This window comes from Alexandromys fortis, unplaced genomic scaffold (assembly GCF_014885135.2).
Source record: "Alexandromys fortis isolate MF-2015 unplaced genomic scaffold, M_Fortis_MF-2015_v1.1 scaffold_107, whole genome shotgun sequence".
Lineage (NCBI taxonomy): Eukaryota > Metazoa > Chordata > Mammalia > Rodentia > Cricetidae > Alexandromys > Alexandromys fortis.
The window spans coordinates 1152898-1175203 of record NW_026067987.1 but is presented as its reverse complement, the minus strand read 5'-3'; the positions used below and the strand labels follow the sequence as shown (position 1 = coordinate 1175203).

Below are 22306 nucleotides of genomic sequence, written 5' to 3'. Positions count from 1 at the left end.
GAACCACGGACACTGAAGTACTAAAGCCACATGCTCACACGTACACCGTCTTCAACAGAAACTTGGCAGTGGTTGGTTTGAAGCAAATTAAGTCCTGAGAAGCAACTTTGGCACAGGCCAGAGGAGTCAAAAGTGCACTCCCTTGCAACCACAGCCCTATGGGGTCCACCCTGCAAGCATGTTTGGTTCAAACACGATGGGCCAGCCACTTACCAAACCACAGCTTATTCCTGATTTAGAGAAGCAGCTCCCAGACTTAAACTAGACAGTGGCAGCCAGAAGAGAAATGCCTGTTTCGACACTGGCGATTGCACAGGGTGGACTCAAAACTTGGGTATGAAAGCTCAGGATGGGGGACCACTGATGACCATCTCCTTAGTGCAATAGGCAACCGACGTCTTAAAGAACAGTAACCAGTCCTTCCTCTGACACCGACAAGTTCAACAGACAGACAGAAGCGGGTTAACACCACTGTCCCTATAGAAGAGCTGTGTTTCATTTCCAAAGCACTCAGAATGATCATGAACCCAGGTGAGTTAACTCACATTTCTGCAGTTTGGATTCCCAGAAGAGGGGCAAGAATGGGTCCCTGAGAGCTTCTAGCAAGGTTTCTCTTGGCAGAGAGAACACAGTAAACAATTCCCACACAGTCCCAGCAATGTCTGGACCGGGCTCCTTTGTAACACACAGGAGTGCTTCCCTACTGGAGTGTGGACAACACCCAACGCAGAGACCATCACAGAGAGAAACAATCCAGGTCTTACAGCCGGTATCCTACTACACAGATGTCAGGAATTCTATACAGAAAACAGGGGGTTTTATGAAATACCACAATGCCCCCTGTGTTCCTTACCTTCCAGGGGGTGGAAGGGTGGTGCCTAACATGCTAATCCTGAGAACAGACAGTAACATTGGTCTGAAAGGGACTCCCCTGTGTGTCCGTGTCCCTCCACATCACACTCAGCACCTGTCTAATTCAAGCACTCAGTCACAAGTCATGCATCTTCTCAGGAGACAGCTGCCAGAAGACCATCCACAGACCCCCAAGTTTTCTCAAAGCGGTTGCAGAACAGGAGCTCATGACTGACCCAGGACCATCAGGCTAGAAGATCCCATCTGGACTGATGTCTTCTCGTTCACTCTACCCAAGTCACAGGACAACACAGACTGGGGAGGGAAGGGAGAGCGCCCACAGCAGACAACAGCCATTTAACCTTCTCCGGAGGCTACAGTCACAAGCCGAATCTTGTTGAGGGAGTTTTTATTTTAGACATATAAACAAATGAACAATGCTGAATTCTGAATTCTAACACAAAAACAAACAAGAAACTCCTAATTTGGGGGGGGGGATGACAAGAAATCATTGATAGGAACAAAAAAGTCTATAGAAGAAAAATTTTAAAAGATGCTTAAATTGAAAATAACAACAGCAGAAACCAAGTCACCTTTTCTGGTTCTGTATATCCAGTTCTCATCATCTGCTTCCACCTGCTGCCCACAAACAGACAGCTCTCCGTCACTGCGAAACAGCCTCTTTGTCTGCCTGGACAGGGAGGAGAAATTTATCCAACTCACAGCACGTGAGAGAGAGCCTGGGTTTGCCTTGAGTCTGAAGGAACCTGAGGCGCCTTCCTTTTTCATCTTCTTTCGCATCAAAATCCTCCAGAGACAAAGGGCAGCCCAACAAACAAAAAGCTGGCTTTTTCGAATTGGCCCGGGTCCTTGAAAGGAGCCTGCCCCTTCCCACTTATCCAGACAACGCTGAGAGTCGGGCTGGCATTGTGCTTCTGTGTGCCCAATCAAAAGAAAAAGGGAAATGAAGGATTAAAAATATATTTTTAAAAAATGGTTTACTCTAGCCACACTGCAGCACCAGTTTCTGGAGAGAGGTCCACGGGCAAAAATTAAAAATAAAAAGAAGTACAAGCTTTTAAAAAAGAAACGCTGTGGTCATTTAAGACACACTTGCCAAGACTTTGCAAAGAAGAGCCAAGGTACCCCGACACTTGGCTGTTCGGCTAGCATCCCTAAATGTAATCCTACGCCTCTCCAGGGCATCCTTCCTTTTGAAGGCAGAAAGCCAGCTTCTGGTGGAGGAGCTAACTCCCCACCCGGCAGAAAAAGATCCAGAATCAAGCAGGTCCCCACTTTAAAGTTCACCCACACAGGTTACTTGGGAGAAATCAAAGCGTTCGGCTCTCTCGTCTCGGCACAGGGCAGAATCATAAACCGCCCACTTGCCCTCCTTCCCGTCTGGGAAGCGCTCCTAGCCGCAGGACTCCACAAACAATAAAACAGGCTGCGTGGCTATCGCTTGGATTACAGAGTAAGCACTCCCGCGAAAGATGATAGGCTTGCCCAGGACTGAAGGCACCTCATTGGCGACGGAGAGCCCCGCCCCTCCACAGACTACACTTCGGTGGTAGCTCAAACTTCGGAACTCCTGCAAAGCGCTGGGAATGCAAGCCTGTGACGAACGTAGTTGCCTGCAGGTCACAAAAAAAGAACTGGATTGCCAATCAATGGACCCACTTGTCTGAAAAGGTGTGATCACCAGAAGCCCTTCTGGAGTCCGCCAGCGGTCCTAGTGGGGGGTTAGGAATGCCATTCTCAAGGATAAGGTAAGAGGTTTCACTTCCTGCTTCCAGCCAAGGTGAGAAGCAGCCACGTGTGCACCTGTCCCCGCTTCCCCTCCTGCCACCCATAGGCAGAATGTGGGGCACAGCACCCCTCTTCAGCCTGGCCCCGGGGACCTTTCACTGGACACCCTATCAGAGAGAAACTTATGTGAAAACAATGCTAGAGCAATCGGTTGGTTGCAAGCAAAATCAAAGCACCTAGAAGCTACCTTGCAATGCGCTGGAGTGTATATAACCCCTCCCCTAGGTCCCTGTGATGCCTTGGTCCTGAAAGTCAGCATTCCCTGCCCCAGAACCATGCTCAGAGTGTGGCAGACAGCAACAAGCAGAGAATTAGTCATATCAACACTAACAAATTCGCTGAAAATAAAAGCGACTAAAAGTTCTAAAAGCAGCAGGGTGGTGGCGGCGCCAGAGGCAGCACCTGCTTTGATCCAAGCACTGAGGCAGAAGCAGAGGGATCTCTGAGTTCAGGCCAGCCTGATCTACAGAATAAGTACTAAGTAAGACAGCCATGGATACACAGGGAAGCTCTGTCTGGAAAAACAAACCAAAAGTTCTAAAAGCAAACTCTGCACCACAAAGTCTATTCCAACTCTCCAGGGCTACAAAAGAGGTTCTCTTCCAGCATACCAGGACCGGGATGTTTGCTGAAGAAGTTACAGCGCAGAGTGTCCCTAGGACAGTCACTTCCCGTACTATACCAGAGGAAGACACTGGGACCGAAAAGCCAAGCGACAAAACAGCCTAGTTGGCACTGATGAGGAGTTCATAGCTAATAGGATTCTCAAGAGATCCTGTAGCTTAAACCCCTCAAGTGATAAGACAGGGAAACTGAGGCATACAAGCACATGCCATGGCAGAGCAGGGGTGAGGGATGTGGAGTGAGTTATAGCAGACATCACCGGGTCAGAGGTTCACCCTACCGGGTGTACTGGGTCTGCTTCAGCTTTTAGTTTGCAATGATCTGTCTATGCTGACCATTAACGCCAGTGCTAAGACAATGAATGACACCATCAGACGCAGTGGTGTGTACACCCATCCTCCTGGTGCTGAAGAGGTGGAGGCAAGAGGACCAAGAGGTCAAGGTCATCCTCTAAATGTAAAGCAGACAGCCTGGGCTACATGATATCCTGCCTCCAGGAACCAAGAAGCAAAAAGAATTAAAAATATAACATAAGGAATTTTTTTAAAAATATTTATTTATTTATTTATTTTGTATACAATATTCTGTCTGTGTGTATGTCTGCAGGCCAGAAGAGGGCATCAGACCTCTTTACAGATGGTTGTGAGCCACCATGTGGTTGCTGGGAATTGAACTCAGGACCTTTGGAAGAGCAGGCAGTGCTCTTAACCACTGAGCCATCTCTCCAGCCCCATAAGGAATTTTTTTAAAGCACTATAGAAAAGTCCATGCGTCCTCCACGCTGTTCAGCATCACAGAGTTTCGCGGGACTCCTGCCCTCTAAGAACCTGTGGGCCCCAAACATTGAGCACAAACCTCTCCAACTTGCTGTCCACATGTTAGGGTTGCAATGTACAGCTCTCTAAGCTTTGTGATAAACCCCTTGCTGTTCCCTGCACCAGAGGAACAGCTGGGTTCTCTTCTGCAGGCCTCTTAGAGTACAGACACAGTCCGGGTGCACCCGAGCCAGTACTCAGGGCCTGCTCCTCACACATCCCCAGTCTCGCACACGTCCAGCAAGAAGCTAACGCAGGGGCAAGAAGAAAACTCACTTGAAGCCACCAAGAATGATAATGGGCCTATTTAGAGCCAAGACTCAAGACTCGCTCTTAAAGTCACTTATATTTATATGGGCCGAAGTTATTTGTAAAATATAATTTTATCCTAGATGTAGGTAAACGAAGAAACTGGATTTAGAGATACTGTTCCACCAAACCACACAACAGAACTGATGAACAATCCTCCGTGGACTATCTAGGCTATGGTCTAAATCAGCAGTTCTTTACCTGTGGGTCGCGACCCCTTTGGGGTCACATATCAGATATTTACATTATGATTCATAACAGTAACAAAATTACAATTATGAAGTAGCCATTAAATAAATTTAGAGTTGTGGGGGGTGCAGTCACCGGAACATGAGGAACTGTAGACATTGGGAAGGTTGAGAGCCGCTGGCCTCCATGATTGCATATTTGCTAATACAAAGAAAGCCACATACTTCAAGTGAGTTTACTATTGGATCACACTTGCTGTTTGGCCAATGCAACACTTCTAGTCAGCCCCTGAAGGACTCAGTTTTATTCATGCGCCATGTGGGCTCCAGAAGAGCTTAGGTGGGCTGCCTCAGCTATGTCGTTCATTCAAACTGCATTCACTGAGCAACTGCACAGACACACACCTTAACCAATGGGCTCTCAGCCAGGGCTGTGGAGCCGGTGTGCACTTAGGAAATGCTGTACTCTTCATAAAAACTGCTACTGGGGAGTAGTATGAGCTTTAGAGTATCGACGGTTTTCTCAAATAACTTCAATCATCTTCAAAAATCTCAAAATGTCATAATTCAACCCCCCCCCACACACACACATACGGAAAGCTATGGAGAACACGCCCTTCGCAGATCTTGTCAACACACCTGCTGAGGAAATGTGATCCCACTCCTCACTGTGATGGGTTTTCCCCTGTCCCCTCCTGCCATCAGGCTGTCACACAGCAACTTCTGCTGCCATCCCCTGTGCCAATCCCACTCCCTCCTACCACGCGGCATGGCTCTGCTTCAAGCACAGAGAGAGCAGATAAACAAGCTTGCTGAAATTACATGTTTAGCGGGATGGAGCCTGTGCGGCCTCGCAGAATGAAATGCGTGGCTTTAATACAAGGGCTTTGTCACAGCTGCCTCCCACTAGTACCCTTGTCCTTTACTTGTGTGGCTGCAGCCCAAGGGTCAGAATGGCTGGATGACGACACCAGGATGGGTCTGTGTCAGGCTGATGGCTGACTGCCCCTTTTATATGAAGCCTTGGCCCCTTGGGGTCACTTACCAATAACTACTACCGACATTAGAAGAAAATGCATTATTTTAGGAATAATTTAAATAATAGATTAATTAAAAGCTGTCTATAAAAACTGAGAGGCACTGAACTATGTGGTTAGGGAAAGTTCTAGAACCATCTTCCTGAGTCAGTGCCCATGAATTAGAAGAGATTTGCTTTCTACCCAAGTCAGCGGGTACATTGGATACACTGAGAAGCCTTGCGTGTTGTACCAGCATCCTGAAAACCGAGAGTAGTCGAGTCAAAGTTTTCCATCTAACAAAAATTGTTAAACATGACAGGATACACGAGGAGACAAGCCCCTCCACCAATCAGGCGTGAAATTACTCCAGTTGCCATCTGCGTGAAATGCCAGCCAAGAGCAGGGATTCGTTTCAAGTGCTGTGAGTTCTTTTGGCCTCTACACCCTCAAATGAGCGAGAGCTGTGACTTCTAATTTCCGTGTGTATCTCATCTGCTCTTTCGAAGGAGGAAGGGAAGAGAGAAGGGGAGAGGCCAATAGAGAACAGTGCGGGGCTGCTGTGTGGGTGGCCTGGTCACCCTGGGGGGGCAGTGGGGAGCCAAAGTGAAGACTTCTGAAGAGAGACAAAGGGGGTGGGGGCGGGAGGCACGCACAGCTATTGGCAGCTTGAACCCTATGGGGGAGGGGGAAAGCAGTGCAATGTGGCCCTTATCACATTACCATCCAAATCTCCCAGACAACCCTCAGGCAGCTTTTACTTCTGGGACAGGGTGCAGTCGGTTTCCCAACTGTCACTTCTTTTCTTTTTTTTTTTTTTTCACTTCTTATGAATAATTTAAGGGCAGAGTTAAGTGGAAATCTTTCTATGTAATTTGTACACACTAATAATTAAAAGTCTCTCTCTCCCCATACAAAAGTAAATGGTGTGAGATAGTTACTGCTTGTCTTATTTGGGGTGTGGGGAGGTTGTTTTGCTGCTTGGTTAGTTTGGTGTTTGGTTGAGGCAGGGTTCCAAGTTGTTCAGGTTGGGTTCAGACTCCCTATGAAGCCAAGATTGACCTTGAACTTCTGATCCTCAAGTCTGGACCTCCCAAACTCTGGGTTAGCCCAAGTTATTTGTATCTAAGAAACAAAACAAAACAAACCCCACAAAAGCAAGGCCATGTTGCTCCCATAACCACAACCAAATTCTTCCTCGATATACTAAATTCTCAGCTACCATTGTACCAATGTTCAACAGGAAGAAATATTAGCTCAGGGAGTGGGGAGGGGGTGGTACATGCCTGTAATCCCAGAAGAACCAGGCAAGATGGGTCAGAAGATCAAGGCCATCCCTGGTGGTGGAAGGTGCTTGAGACAAGCCTTGGTTACAGGAGAACCTATCTTAAAAATGCAAAGTGTCTGGCATGGGCATGTACATTGGTAACCCTGACGTTCCAGGGAGTGAGGCAGGATGATCATGACTTCTGTGTCAACTTGGGCTGAAAGGTCTGGCTTTTTGTCATTTGTCCCTCTCCATGAATGAGTAATATTGTTCTCCTCAGATGACGAGACTAAACACACGCATTTGTCTACCGTTACACACCAGTGAGTCGGAGAAGGCCTCCATGAAGATCTGACACCCCGCGCCTTAGCCCCCGAGGGATCACTTGATACAGGAGCAATATGGTGGCAGCAGTACCCTGGGTCCCCTGAGGTGAGGCACACGGCGAGGAATATCGCCAGCAGCGGTACACAGAACAATGGTGCCAGAGCACAGAGACCATCGGAAGTTGTGGAGCAGTCAATGGCCCAAAAGAAGAGGTCTGTGCCCACTTTAACCCCCATCTAAGAGGTTCAGGTCAGAAAATACCCTAAAACTGAGGATCAACACCGTGACTTTTCAGATACAATAGGAACAAGGGTAAAAACCTGAAAAGAAGCACCAAGCAGTCTTGGAAAATCTTGACTTCGTGGCTGTTGACACCTTTCTGGTGGCCTCTGCAGTGACTGCTATGGTTATTAATGTTTCCTCAATCAGGCCTTTAGAAGGCTTGTTAAACACATAAATCCCAGGGGATCTTATTAAAACACGGAGTCTGATTCAGATCTGAGGAAGGGCCCGAAATTCTGAACTCCAGAAGCAGTCAGCTGATAGTGGTGTACGGTTCACCTCTGAGCCAACACGTCCCCCAGGACAGGGATTCCCCGTGAAGGAGGGAACAACGGAGCCATCCAGCCATCCGTTCATTTCCCTGTACAGCTTTTCTTTTGAGCTTATGTTTCAAGATAAGGACGTAACTAGACCTTCTTCAAGGTGATCATTCCTTTACCACCAAATCCCCCGAATCAAAATTGAAACTGATAATAGAAACACAACCTGAATTAAGGAGTGACTAACAAAATCTCACCGCTCACACTGTCAAACGGCTTTGTTTTAGGAAAGACTCCTTGCCCTTCTTAATTTGTTCAGACATTAATACTTGCTCTCGTCTCCCAAAACGCCATAATCTCAGTGATCCACCCCACTGTTGCAGTGAACACTAAATCAGAATCAGAGGAACAGCCCCTCGTCCTCCATGGTTCTCCAGAGAGATGGGCTGGGGCGCCTGAGGCCCTGTCAGATGAACCTAACTGGTCAGAAGCAGTGGAAACACATTTTGGTTTTCGTCAATTTTTTTTCCTGGTAGATGTTTATGACAAAAATGTTTTCAGTCAACCCAGGTGACCTCCCAAAGCATTCGTTCCGTTTTGCTCTAGCTTCCCCGCTACACTCAGCTTGCCTTACACCGCACACTGGGGTGAGCTGGTCCCCTCCCCCCCCCAGGCTTGTTTTCAAGCCAACCAGCTTTCACTACATTGCCAGTCCAAGTCAGAAACCCACACCCATCTGAACACCAGCAGCAGTGACTCTAGCGAGCTAGATGAGCCTTTGAACAACGCCAGTTAACAGAACTGGTACAATGTGCTTAAAATGACTTGGATCGGTGTCACTCGGAACCCCAATTCCTGTCAGGGGTCATGATCACGGCATTCTAGAGACTGAGGCAGAAGAACCTGGAACATGAGGCCAGCCTGAGCTACACAGTGAGACACTGACTCAAAACACAAATGAAAAGAACCTAAATTCAAGTTCGTCTCCAAATAAGTAAATATAGGTAAATACAAATATCTATGTGTACAGGGTGGGCGGGAGAGGGCAGCTGCCTACGCCTCAGTTTCTATCAGTTTGAGAGTCATCTCGGAGAGGAGGACAGGAGCCCAGATAAAGGAATCAGTTCAAATATGTATTGATCCCCTCCTAGGAACTGAGCCAGGCTGTAAAACACAAAAGATAGGTGCTAGCTCGGGAGGAAAATAATGTTTATTGTAGGTCACAAATATCCAGTTACTTGTAACATAACAGCAAGAGGGATTGAAAAGACGGCAGTGCCTTGAGTCAGGGCTCGAGTTTAGTTATTGTGATGAGAAATACTCCAGGCTGAGAATCTCAGGAACAGAGAAATTTGATCCATGGGTGCTGTCTTGGAAAAGCGACTCTCTGCGGTGGGAGTTGAGGCATGGAGGGAGCCTGGATTTGCAGTATTTGCCAGTTCTCCTGGTGTAGGGACGCCCAACAAGGCCAGTTTCAAGTTGGCAGTAATTTACAACCAGCTGCTAAAACCCCAAAAATCCAAGAACTGGCTATCACGCCACTGGATTTTGCCAGCATATACTTTAGCACAAGCTGTGCCGCGGTAGAACATAAACAATAGGACGGCAGCTCGGTTTTGTTGCAGTATAGGTAAGAGGCACTGCCTGAGTGACCTCATATGCGGAGAGGGTATGCATCCATGATTGGATTATGTAACTCCCGTTCCAGAGGCTCCAACTCCTTCCTCTGGCCTCCGCAGGTACCTGTATGCAATGCTACACATATATACACCCAGCCACACATACACACCTGGTGTAGGAGGTCCTTCTGTATTTGTATTGCTTTCATTGGTTGAATAAAGAGACTGCCTTGGCCTTTTGATAGAGCAGCCCTTAGTTGGGCAGAGTATACAGAATAGAATACTGGGAAGAAGGGAAGTGTGGCAGACGCCATGATTCTCCTGCCCGAGAAGGATGCTGGTTAGACTCAGGTCGGTAAGCCACAGTCAAGTGGCAATACACATTAATAGAAATGGGTTAATCGAGATGTGAGAGTTAGCCAATAAGAGGCTAGAAATACAATTTCTGTGTGATTATTTCGGGGGTTAGGCTAGCCGGGCGGCGGGATGCGGCTCGCTCCTTCTACTACACATACCCATGAAATAAATGAAACAAATTGACCTTTAATAAAAAAAAAATCTTGAGATGAGGCTATTAAGGGTTCTCTAGGAAGAATGCTTAATAAGATCTCAGGTATCCTTTCCACGTAAGAGAGGGATATAAGGACTGAAGAGGAAGAGGAAGAGGCAGGTGAAGGCGAGGATGGAGAGTGAGATGAAGGGAATCCATCTGGCTGCTGGACCAGGGAGCTGGAGCTTGCTGGAGGCAATACAGAAAGCACAGTCCTCAGATCTCCAGAACTAGCAGGGAGTACAGGGTTGTGTGTTAAGCCAAGTGTGAGGGAGAATCGTACAGCGATGTCAGAGAGCAATACAAGGAAGTGGGGGGGGGGTCTTACAACTGTACCGTCTCTACCCATCTCTATACAAAGAAACTGGAATTCTGTTTTTGTTTGTTTTTTTGCAGTCTGAGTTTTCTAATTTCTTTTCAACAATCTACTTCAAGGTACTTGTAAAATGCAAAAACCTTGAGAAAGTTCTCTGAAGCTGGAGTTTTCAGCTTTTATTTCAATTCATAAAGCTTGACAAAAAAAAAATCAAAAGTGCATGTACTCAGTGTTCTAAACCCACCTGACACTAAGCTGGTGACTTACAGAGGGACAGGAAGCACTCATTTTCTGTAATTTTTTGCCTCTGTTACATATAAATGCCATGAATAATAAGGGGGAAAAGTGCCTTAAGATGTTTTCAGTTGAGATTCTACTAAAAATTCAATGTTTAGTCAATAATGCCTGCTTTATAGTATTCGTGAGGTAAATCAGGATAATTTTAAAATGCCACATTTTTAGTGCAAATCGTTCCAATTTGAATAGTAATTTATAAATTGAGACTATATAGACGTAATGCAGAAAGTAATCTTTTTAAATGTGTTTATTTATCTTAAGGGTATTATTGGTATTTTGCCATGATGTATATCTATCTGTGCACCAGATGCCTGGTACCTTTGGAGGAGCTGGACTCAGCTACAGATGTTTGTGGAGCCACATGGGAGTTGAGAACTGAACCTGGATCCTCCAGAAGATCTCTTTAGACCCATGGGCTACTTTTCCAGGCCCTAGTAAGAAATCTTATTATTTCAGATTAAATTTCCTATAGCCCCCAAAGCCTTTTTCCCTCTGGAAACAACTGTGTTTAAAAAAAAAAAAATCAAGCCGGGCGGTGGTGGCGCACGCCTTTAATCCCAGCACTCGGGAGGCAGAGGCAGGCGGATCTCTGTGAGTTCGAGGCCAGCCTGGTCTACAAGAGCTAGTTCCAGGACAGGAACCAAAAAGCTACAGAGAAACCCTGTCTCGAAAATCCAAAAAAAAGAAAAAGAAAAAAAATCAATAAGAATTTAAAGTTTGATTTATTTTTATGTGATGTGTATGAGTGTTTGCCTGCATGCATATATATACACATATATATACATATATATATACACACACACACACACACAGGCGTCATACATACATCCAGTACCTATGGAAACCAGACGAGGGCATCAGAGGTGAGCCGCTATGCGTGTGCTGGGTACTGAACCCAGGTCCTCTATTAAAAAAAAAAAAAAAAAGCAAGTATTTTTAACCACTGATCCATCTCTCCAGCTTCACGAATGGAAATCAAACAAATGAATGAGTGAATAAATGAATGAATGAAGATGAGCCTAAGAAAATCATGGCACCAGTGAACTTCATTCATAATGACAAACATCTTCTGGTCCCACTGGTCTAAGCCAACCCTTGCTAACACCTTGTTAAGTACAGAGTCAGAATTGAAGATATCAAGAAATTTCTTGTTGGTCCATGGCCGACTCAAGTGCAGTATTGAAATTATTTATGCTCTGAAAAAAGTCAAACATGAATATTTTCATTAGATGCCCCATAGTAATCAGAGACATTTTAAATTGCCCTTGCCACTGGTTCTTCACAGTACCATCTAGTTAAAATACTTTCAAAAGAAAAACTCCTTTCTGCCCATCAAAACTTAAGAATCTATGCAGCCAGAAAATGTCACGCCGTATTTCAGAACCTATAACACATCACTTGAGGTTATGAAGAGGAACGGACATAGTGTATCTAAAAAGAGAAATCTGTATATCTGTATCTTATTTAGCACAATCTGGAAACTCACATCCAAACAGGCTTCCATGATGGGCCCCAGCTTGTTAAAGTTTCAGATTCACAACTTTTAAACTGTTAAACCATAATTTCAAGTAAATAGGCAGAGTTGAAGTCACTACTTAACAATTTCACAGATAAAACACAAGCTGTATAGAACAAACGGGGACATGGTGTCGAGTGAACGGAGAACGGCCTGGGATGAGACATCTCAGAGATCGGAGGGAGCACAGGGGAGTGTGTGTAATGGACGCTTATCATGTTTTATTTTCTGTTTCTGTATTTCCTGCAAGTTTTATGGTAAACACAGAGTATAAGTTTTAATTTTCATTCAGAATTATACTAGTCAAAATTTCCACATTTAACACTTTTTATTTGTTTTTTATTTGTTTACTTTTCTCTATTTCGGTTTCCTCGTGTGTGTGCAGGGTATGTGTTTTTCTGGGTGCACAGGTACATGTGAGCATGTCCACGTGGAGCCAGAGTTCCCTTTTGACTCTCATCTCCCCCACCACCAATTATTTCTTTTTTCTTTATTCTTCTCTCATACATTACATCCTGCCTACAGTTTCCCCTTCCTCTTCTCCTCCCAGTCCCTCCTCCCCACATCCACTCCTCCTCCTTTCCCTTCAGTAAAGCGGGCCTCCCTGGGGCATCAACCAAACATGGCAAATCAAGTTAGAATAAGACCAGGCATATAGGCATATCCCTCATATTAACAATGGGAGAGGCAACCCAATAGCAGGAAAACGGTCCAGAAAGGAGGCACAATCATCAGACTTGCCTGTCATTCTTCAGGAAGGAGCTGTCCACCTGGACTCATCAAGAAACCGCCACTCACGGGCCTGAAGTTTGCTGAGTGGATGAGGCTGGCTGGCTAGGAAGTTCCAGAGATCCCCATTCCTCTGCCTTCCCTGCGTTAGTGCTACAAGCACATACTGCGTCTACATGGGTGCCGGGGACCGAACTCAGGTCCTCGTGCCTGCACAGCAAGACGATCCCCCCAGCCCTGTTTCAGCTTTTCATAAAACAGTAAGTGCTCCGCATCCGCACCCCACCTCTTCCCTATGACTCTGTGGTGAGGAGTTTTTATTTTGGTGTGTATCACTCCCAAACCTGTCTCTCCGTTCTCTTTCTACGCATCTGCGTGATTGCTGAGATGAAGCAGTGGCTCGTTTGCTTGCGGTTCATAAACAGAATTATACTGCCCGGATACTTGCTAGGTTATTTTTCTAAATAATACCTTAAACTTTCCACTCTGCACAGAAAGGGCTCACAGTCTTGACTCCTCTCATGACCCAAGCACCTGATCCTCTCCCTGCACCTTCCTTTGGATAACTAAAGGGCTACCTCACAGCTGAATATACCAAAACTTTGCCAACCAGCACGGTGTCTGTGTTTCTCTCACGTGCTAAGTCTATAAGAATTTGCTTTCACTTTAACAACCTTAAATTGAAATGGAATTGGAAATATGGACACATAGAAATTCCCAAATGGGCACATGGAAACACTGAGGGTTGGGACACACCATCCGAAACTATAAACATAGTAGACTAGAATATGCCACTTCCAAAATACACCTCTTTGGTGTACCTGAGCTGACACAGGAGTCGTTCTGAAAACCAGGCCATTTGTCACAGTGATTTGTATCTAGCAAGGAAGTCTACGTTTCAGAACGTGGGCCAGGCCAAGAGCTGCTCCAAAAGGCCTTTAATATCGAGAGAATGTGTCTATACAACACCACCATACTCGCCAGAAGCTCCTCCTGCCCCTCCCAGGAGGAGTACCACCACGCCCCTCCCAAAGCCCAAATGCTCCCTCTCTGCAGTTCAGGTTACCGAAGCCGCCATCACTCGCCACTTCTAGGAGTCTCACTTTATATAGAATCTCTGTGCATAACTCAACGACCTTCCTGCTGCTAACCGAGGTGGCCGATCAACTCGACGAGTAGCTCAGCCTCAGGGAGATCCTTTCCTTCCCCTCCCCCCCATACACATAGCATGAAGAAGACAAAATAACTTCCCGGCTGTGGAACTTGTGGCTTCGATGGCTTTGTTTTGACGTTTTCCTCTTCACAGAACAATTTTTGTCGTCACGCACACTGGCAACTTGCCCAACCGGTTTCAAAGATCTCCCAGTGAGAAAGACGATTTAGAAAAGAGGATCCCAATTGATATTGACTACCTCAGTTGTCCCCTTTGCAGCCACACGCGTCCCAGCCTTAAAGTGGTAAACTCGGCCCCCCCGGGGCCGAAAACAGAAAGGCCCAAAGAGCACTTAAGACACTCCCAACACTTGCTCCCCACGGGCAAAAAATGGAAACCCTAAATTGAGAGAACATCTGTTACTGGATTGCGCTGCTCCCCGGACACGCACTCAAAAAGAATGCGTGTGCTCAAAAAGGAATGTCAGGAGACGATGAGCGGCTTCCACAAAGCAAACACCAGGGTCCTCTCCACTGATGGTGGGTGGGGCTGTGTGGAGACGGGCAAGCAAAAGCTAAGGCCAGCCTTCCAGTATTCTCCCTGGGAGATTCTCCTCACTAGCCCAGCAATGCTCTCACCTGCTGAGACTCAGAAACAAGGACAGCGCTGTCTCCCAAAGCCCAGACGTGAACACGGAGCTATGAAGAGTCACAAGGACACCCACATGGGTCTCCTGTCCCTACTGGGACCACTGCACGCTAGACATCAAGGATCTCATCGCTCGCTCCACCTTGAGGAAGGCTGATGGGAACCTGCCGGCCCCACAGTGCCTGAGTGCTGGCCAGTTCTTTTCAGCAGTAGAGGGAAGCCGGCAGCAGGGCATCTCAAAGTGCTCTAAGCAGAGGTGGCTACTAGACAAAAGGTGGTGGCTAAGGCCAGGAGCAGGGCGCACAATTACATCAGGCCTGATAAAGGGTGGGGATCCGGGCGGACACTAAGACCTGTCAGCTGCTGCCCTTGCCATCTTGCCTACTTGTTAGGAGACGTATTTCTTCCCCCAAAACAATGTGAAGCAATGAATGGTTTACAGAAAAGTGCAAAATCCTGGCAAATCAATAGAAATTACTACCAAAAATTAAAAACTGCAAAGGCCCACCCTGCCTAAACTGAGGAATGCCAATTTAGCTTTTAAAAAGAAGTAAATAAGAAGAGGAGAGTGTGCATCCCTGGGAGCTCGGAACTTGGGAGGCTGGGGCAAGAAGATTGCCATGAACGAGAGGCCAGTCTGGGCCACACAGCTGAATGAGAGGCCGCCTCAAAAAGCAAACAAATATAACTAATACTGACGACAATAATAGGTACCAGCCCCTCCAGTCCCTCCGGTCCCTCTCGACCTCTGAAGATACGTGGTATTCTACGTAGCATTCTAGGTTACAGTCGCTAAGAAAAACACACCTGGTTCAACATAGGTTCAAAGGGGAAAAGTTAGTGATACCAACCAAATCTTTTGTTCAGCACTGAAACACTGTGTCGGCACACAGGCAGTCACAGTCAAGTACAGCAGGCATGGCAGATCAGGCCAGATGTCGCTTGAGGAAAATGACATTACTCACAAACCACCAAAGTGTCGCTTAAAAATTAATACGTAAGTCTATTATTTGGCCAAAGCCAGATGAGACTTCCTCTACCAAATGAGATTACATCGGAGGCTCGGAAAAGATCAGACTCGGATTTTCCTAACCAGGCTGCAGCCTCTCAGGAGAGAAATCAATAGTGGAATCCAATGTTTATCCCGTAGGCTCCTAGGGGTGGGGGAGGGGTGCGGGCAGAGAGGAAGACTGATGGGTGCCTACTGGTGAGTGCCCAGGGCAGCGGCAGACCCAATGCCTGATAGTCTGGCACCACTCAAAGACTAGAGACACAGCCGGGCCGGACCTGGCTCAGATGTATCTGTGCCTAGATCCCCAACCGTGTGGAACACTGGAGCCATGTTTGAGGGGCGATCCTTGTCCAGTAGATCGCACGCATTTGGAAGCTTTTGTTCTACACTCGTGTTTTCTAAGCTCTTCTCTTCCTGGGCTGTGTGGCGTATACTCCTCGTGTCTTTAACAGGTTGGTTTTTTGTTGTTGTTGTTGTTGGCTATTGTTTGTTTGCTTCAAGACAGGAGGAGGAGGAAGGAAGAGGAGGAGGAGGAGGAGGAGGAGGAGGAGGAGGAGGAGGAGGAGGAGGAGGAGGAGGAGGAGGAAGAGAAAGCAGCTTCAACTTCAAACCTGTGTGTACCTCACAACTAGAAAGTGAAGCACCCGTGCATTCCAACAGAGCAAGAAATAAAATTCCGCAGAGTTCTACTGCACTTTGGACACAGCATGGATGCCACATAACGGACAGAAGAGAAGCTGCTGAGATGATGGCTCAGTGGTCAAGAGTGCAGGTTGTTCCTCCAGAGGACCCAGGTTTGATTCCCTGACACACAAAGTGGCTCACGGCTGTCAATCACAGCAGTTCTGGGGGACTTTCTGGCCTCTACAGACACCAGGCATGCAACATGGTGCATAGACATTCGTTCATACAGGCAAAATACCCACACACATACAATTAAAAACAAAGCAACACAAAATTAAAAACAAAAAATGGGCAGGGCAAAAAAAAAAAAAAAAACAGGGAGAGGTGGCATGTGTCTGAGACAGGAGGATCCATCCCTAGCGTGCACTACCCAGCCAGCTTAGCAATCACACCCATACTACAACCTGGTCGTGACGGAGTCTAGTCTCTCCTATCGTCTCCTGGAAGCGTAACCTCTGAGCCTCCCAAGCGGCTGCTCTCTCCATCCTCAGAAATTGCACACACAGAAGTCCTTGGTTTTGCCTGGTTTCTTAGAATCCAGTCTCTGCATCGCCCCCTTCCTGACTCCAGCGATGAGCAAATTTTAACTTCGTGAGGTCACAATAAACATTCGTTGGCTGACGTGGGAGGGAAGATGTTTAGTATTTTCCTTTCCCCTTTTAGAAACATGCCGGGAAAACACAGAGTGGCAGACATCACAAATATTTACATTAGGCAGAACTGGACCTTGATTTCAACATTTACGGTCACGGACAGCCGCAGCTCAGGCAGGCCTCTCCGAAGCACAGCAATGGCGCCACCTAGTGGGAGAGGCGTCAACCACACAAAACTCTTGAGAGGCCATCCCTACCCAAAGAAATCACTGCCATTTTCAGAAGTATCTTTTTGAGAACTTGCAGACTATAATCAACCAGAGAACGGGTAAGGGACTAGTAGTACCAGATCTCCAAGGAGCAAGAGCACTGGAAGATAGTACTACACTGCAGTCTTAAGGTGAATAGAAGAAATAAAATCATACAAAGTTTCAAATACTATTTAACTTCACTTGATCTTAGCTGTAAAGGCAAGAAGAAATATTTAAGTATTTAGCCTTATCTCCAGATAGCATTTATTTTGGGCATAATTAGTCATGTAAGAAATTAAAACAAATTTGTACATAACCTTTAAGGAAACAGCATCACCCACTGATCCAAACGTAGTAAGTTGGGGATGCAGCACAGTTGCTCGAGTTCTGGCTTGGCGTGCACAAGGCCCTGGATTTGGGCCACAGCATGGCATAAACAGGACCAGAAACTAGGCGTGGTGATGCCTGCTTGCAGTCCCAACACTGTGGAGGCAGACATTGCTCAGAGGCCACGATTGGCTATGCAACAAGTTTGGTGCAGTCCTGGATGCGTGAAACAGGGTCTCGAAACTAAACTAGAAAATCACGTTTTGAAAAGTTTTCATAGTCATTTCTAACAGGCCTAGAGCTGACATTCCAAAGTACCTGTCAATCTAGCCCGAATGAAAGAAAATAACGGAATAAAAATTATAGGACTTGAGGGTCGGTCCCCTTAATACAAACAAACCGTAAGAACTATGTAACCGGAACAAACACTGGACAGTGGGGAGCGGGCAGATAGCTGCTTTTAAGGCAAATATGAACACATCTGAACAGGTGGTCCAAACATTTTCTAAATACACTATGGCATACTGAGCAAGGTAGCAAGGAGCTCCTTCCAGTTTCTAAGAGTTCTGGAGAAAATTTCAGAGTTCTGGGGACAACGATGAGCCAGTCCCCCAACAGCACCGACCCAGGGCAGCATGTTCCACAGGTCACCAGGTGCCCACACCTTTCTTACCAATGGTTCCCTTGGTAAGAAGTTCACTGCCTCCCCCCCGCCCCCCCCCACACTTCTCTTATGGGCTTCCCTAACCAAATTTAAGCAACCCGGTTCAAATCTTAAACCTGAGATGTCTGGATGAATCTCATCTGAAGGCCTGAAGAACACCTCTACTCTGTACAAACAGCGAGTGCCGTCCAGACAGGTCAAGCCTCAAGAGGAAGGAAATCCCCGAGAGGTGACGCACACCTGACATTCTGCACAGCGGGACTCTGCCCTCCTCCTTGGAGGTGGCCAGTAGCACCGAAAGCCGAGGCGTGCTCTCCCTACTCCAATCCCAGCTCTTTCTTTCAGCCAGGGCTCAGGTTGAAGCCTGAACTGGCTCTGAAGTTAGTACCGCCCCCCCCCACACACACACACTCTACCCACCCACCGCACACACACCTGGACCCACAGTTCAAGTGCATCCGTGAGTCACACTTCCACCTCCTCTCAGGGTTCCAAGTAGTCCTCGGTGGCACAGAGTTCATTCATTCACCATCGCGCAAACTCGGTCATGTTGAATACTTAGACTCTGGGGGATAACGACTTACCAGGCAACACTCACCTCGGCGGCTAGCTGAACCTAAAAATAAAGAGAACTCCAACCCTTAGCACTTTAAAAGTATTTCCTGTCAGCCCTACTGTATAGCAACCACCTCCCTTTCATTGGCAGATGAGAAGGGAGTCATTCCTTTTGATCCAGCAGACGGACTCCCCGGGGGGGAAAACTCACACACATTATACTTCACGGGGCCTTTTAAATATTTACGTGTTGGTAAAGTTCTTCCTTTCAGGTCAAAGATTATAGTATTTAGCCTCACAAAGAAAGGAGGGGGATCCAGCCAGGAATTAGTAAACTGCCAAGACTTCCAGTTGTTAATTCAGCCCAACTTCAAAGGGGCGTTTTGAGCCGGGCTTCAGCTGTCCAAAATGAACCTTCAGAAATGTAAAGAATCAAAAAGTGAATTGGCCCATTCTCTAACCAAAACTGGTGCGAAGGGGAAACTGCTCAGCTGTAGGTAAAGGAAGAAAGTCTCTTCCTATGCAAAGAAGTTTTGTTTACCTCGGACAAGGTTTTGTTAAGGACTGCTGGCCTGCTCCAACTGAAGGACCTTCCTACCCTTTGATATGCTGATTACGCCACGGGTTTCTAAAGATGTGGGGGGTATTTGATCACATTAATTATTGGGGGTGGAGGAAGTGGGTGCTGCAGGCGAGAGAAAAAGACTTCTGGAAATTGCCGGTTTGTTTGGTCGCTCACGGCACAGAACAATCAGGCTTCCATTCACAGCTATTTCAGGGCTAGCTCAGGCCATGAAAGCATCGGGAGAAAAGTTGAAGAGAGAGCCAAATCCCTGACAGCCTTACTTCCCACAGCCAACAGGGATGCCAGTTTCCCTGGGCTTCTCAAACTCCCTGGCTCCGAGCAAAACCAGCCTTGGTTACCTGTTCTGAGGCACGGGATGGGTGTGTGGTGCACTGCTTTGATCCGAGTGCACTAGTCTGTGTTGGTATTTTCCAACCACGGCTGCGTAGAGGAGTTTTAACTCTACAGATGTGTGGGCTTAATGCCAAGGGCACAGAATCCGAAAGAACAGCAGCAGAGCTGAAACCACGTCTGCTTCCCCAGACGATAGAGATAATACACACGGAATTGGTAGGCCATGTACAGGGATTGAGCCCACCAACACGAACAAGGAACGGGCTACATAGAAAGCTTCCCATGAGTGCCCAAGCGGCCAGACAAACCCTGACACACACAGAGCTGACCTTATTCAGAGAACGAGAAATTCAGTGTTTCTTGGGCTTTGAGAGGTCAATTTATAGCTAAAATTTCACAAGTAGAAAGTTGCCCCCAGTGCCACACCAATGTTATTGTGAAGTGTATTTTTTTAAACTTATTTATTTATTATGCATACACATGCCAGAAGAGGGCACCAGATCTCATTACAGATGGTTGTGAGCCACCACGTGGTTGCTGAAACTTGAACTCAGGACCTCTGGAAGAGCAGCCAGTGATCTTAACCTCTGAGCCATCTCTCCAGCCCCTGCTGTGGGTCTTGTAAGTCAGTCAGTCATCGATAAGTAGAAACTAGTTGCTTGCTAAACACCTACTAAGGTCATTTTATGTGCTAAACACCTACTAAGGTCATTTTATGTGCTAAACACCCACTAAGGTCATTTTATGTGCTAAACACCTACTAAGGTCATTTTATGTACTAAACACCTACTAAGGTCATTTTATGTACATTTTGATGCAACATTACGTCAGAGAGACTAGACTGGCACAAAAGGAAGGGAATAATTAATATTTTAAAAATACTTAAAAGTTTTAAGAATCAGCCTGCACACAATGGGAAGAACTGGGCTAGATTATAAAAGAAGTTTCTTCTATGCTGATGTCTTAATCTTCACAAGACATGGCTACACAGAAGGAAAGAGTAAAAATTGTCCGGCACAACCCCGGCGGCAGAGCCGAGAGACTGCTAGGGAAGGGGGAGGAGTGCCCTGATAAGAAAGTAGAAAGTGAGGGTGCGATTCCTTCTCTGCACGTGTGTGTTGCAGAATCTATATTCTGTAGTCACGTGCAGCCTCCGGGTGCAGCCTCCACACACAGTACTGAACTACTGTCCTATACATACAAATATGTATATGACAAAGCCTCATTCACAAATGATGCCCAGGAGTAGATCAAAGGTGATAAAGGAGCAACTATGAAGTTTACAGGAGAGTAGTATACTGCAGTGATGGTCATGTGATGTCATCCGTTTTCTGCCCATCACTGAGGAGAATCACTTTATAGTTTCAGTGTTATATCCACAATATCAACATCAATACTCTGACGCTTTGGAGCCGTTAAGTAAAATAAAAGTGGCTTAAATACAAGCAATAGGCAACAATCAAACCGCTACCTGACGAGTCCACTAGGTGGTTGGCAGGGAGGTAGTATACAGGGGTGGATACACTGGACAGACAGACAGATCAGTGTGCGATAGCCGGAATGCAGCGGCATAGTAGCAAATGACATCATCCTACTGATGGGTGTGCAACGAAAAAGCAAAACTTATTTTTGACGTATTCTATTGGCATTTCTAGGCTACAGTTGACATCATATAACTGCCACTGTGGAAAGGAATCCCCCGGGTAAGGGAAGAGAACTATGATGGACAGGCAGAGGGAGCTCCAATACAGCCTAACTTTCCCTTTCTCCTTGTGCCTGTTAGCTTGGCGGGGCTTCTGGATCCCTCCCTTTTGAGCGATGTCCTTCCCCTCACACACAAGGAGGCCAAAGAAAGGGGGCGTCCTAAACCTGTCTTCAGAAACTGTAAAGAAAAAGTGTCCAAGTATCCACGAGAAAGCGTCTTTTCCTTTGCAGGTCTCTCACACAAATCAACTGGAAAAAGATTTCTTGGGACTGTTCTGAATGCCATCAGGTGCTGAAGGGACGGTCCTGGAGGCTTAAGGAGAAGGCTGGGAGTCTGGATTCTCCCTGCCTGGCCAGTGGGATAAGCCAGGAGCTCTTGGGTCCAGCAACTGCAATAATGAAGGGCTTACATCGCCACCCTGAGGGCTGTCCCAGCTGTGCTCCTGACCACCAGCACTAGACAGAACTCAAGACAATGTATTCACGGAATAAACAATGCAACCCCCCACCCCACTGTCCAAGTACAATGGGGGCCTCCAGGGTCATGTGGAAATAATTTTTGAAAATCAAGGCTTTTCCATCCAGTACATGGAAGGCACTTAAAAAAAATCTAAAAATAGGCTTAAGGGGTTATGTGAACAAATCGAAATATGATTTCGATGGACGAGATGGGGGTGCCAAGCTGCCGTGACATAGTCAAAACTATGCCAGGGAACTAAGCGTTTCATTTAGCGAGCCGCTTAAAGTTATAAGGGGGGGGGGATCTGCTTGGCAAGATCACCAAAGACCCTGAAGGAATCGGCAGCACCAAAGGCAGCCCAGGCTGCCTGCCACAGTGAACAGCAGAGCTGCTGCTGGGAAGTTAACAAAGCCAAGCTAAGTTTTAAATTCACATCCACTTCTCACCCACATTCAACAGAGGGCTTGGGGGGGGGGGGGGGGGGGGTAGGGAGGGGGGGGGGGGGAGGAGGAGCTGGAGGAAGGGGGGGGGGGGGGGGGGGAGGGGCTGGGGGTGGAAGG

At 46.8% G+C, this 22306-nt stretch overlaps 1 protein-coding gene and 1 long non-coding RNA gene across 5 annotated transcripts in view; one reads left to right on the top strand and one right to left on the bottom strand.

The window, feature by feature from the left end:
* The window catches only part of Nhsl1 (NHS like 1), a 223494-nt gene that overhangs the window by 126913 nt on the left and 74275 nt on the right, over nt 1-22306 (bottom strand). The window contains exon 1 of one of the 3 annotated variants that reach the window (XM_050159449.1): nt 1446-2239. The exons of the other annotated variants lie outside the window; for them this stretch is intronic. Within the exon in view, the coding sequence (XP_050015406.1) occupies nt 1446-1653 (208 nt within the window). The 5' untranslated portion in view covers nt 1654-2239. Of the gene's footprint in view, nt 1-1445; nt 2240-22306 lie in introns of those variants that run through there. 3 annotated transcript variants of the gene reach the window in all.
* LOC126511929 (uncharacterized) lies at nt 2433-11181 on the top strand. Of its 2 annotated transcripts, none has more exons than XR_007594825.1 (4): nt 2433-2621; nt 5936-6037; nt 7205-7419; nt 10839-11181. It is a non-coding gene; the product is annotated as an uncharacterized lncRNA (long non-coding RNA). The 2 variants fall into 2 exon arrangements; XR_007594824.1 differs by having other exon boundaries at nt 7161-7419.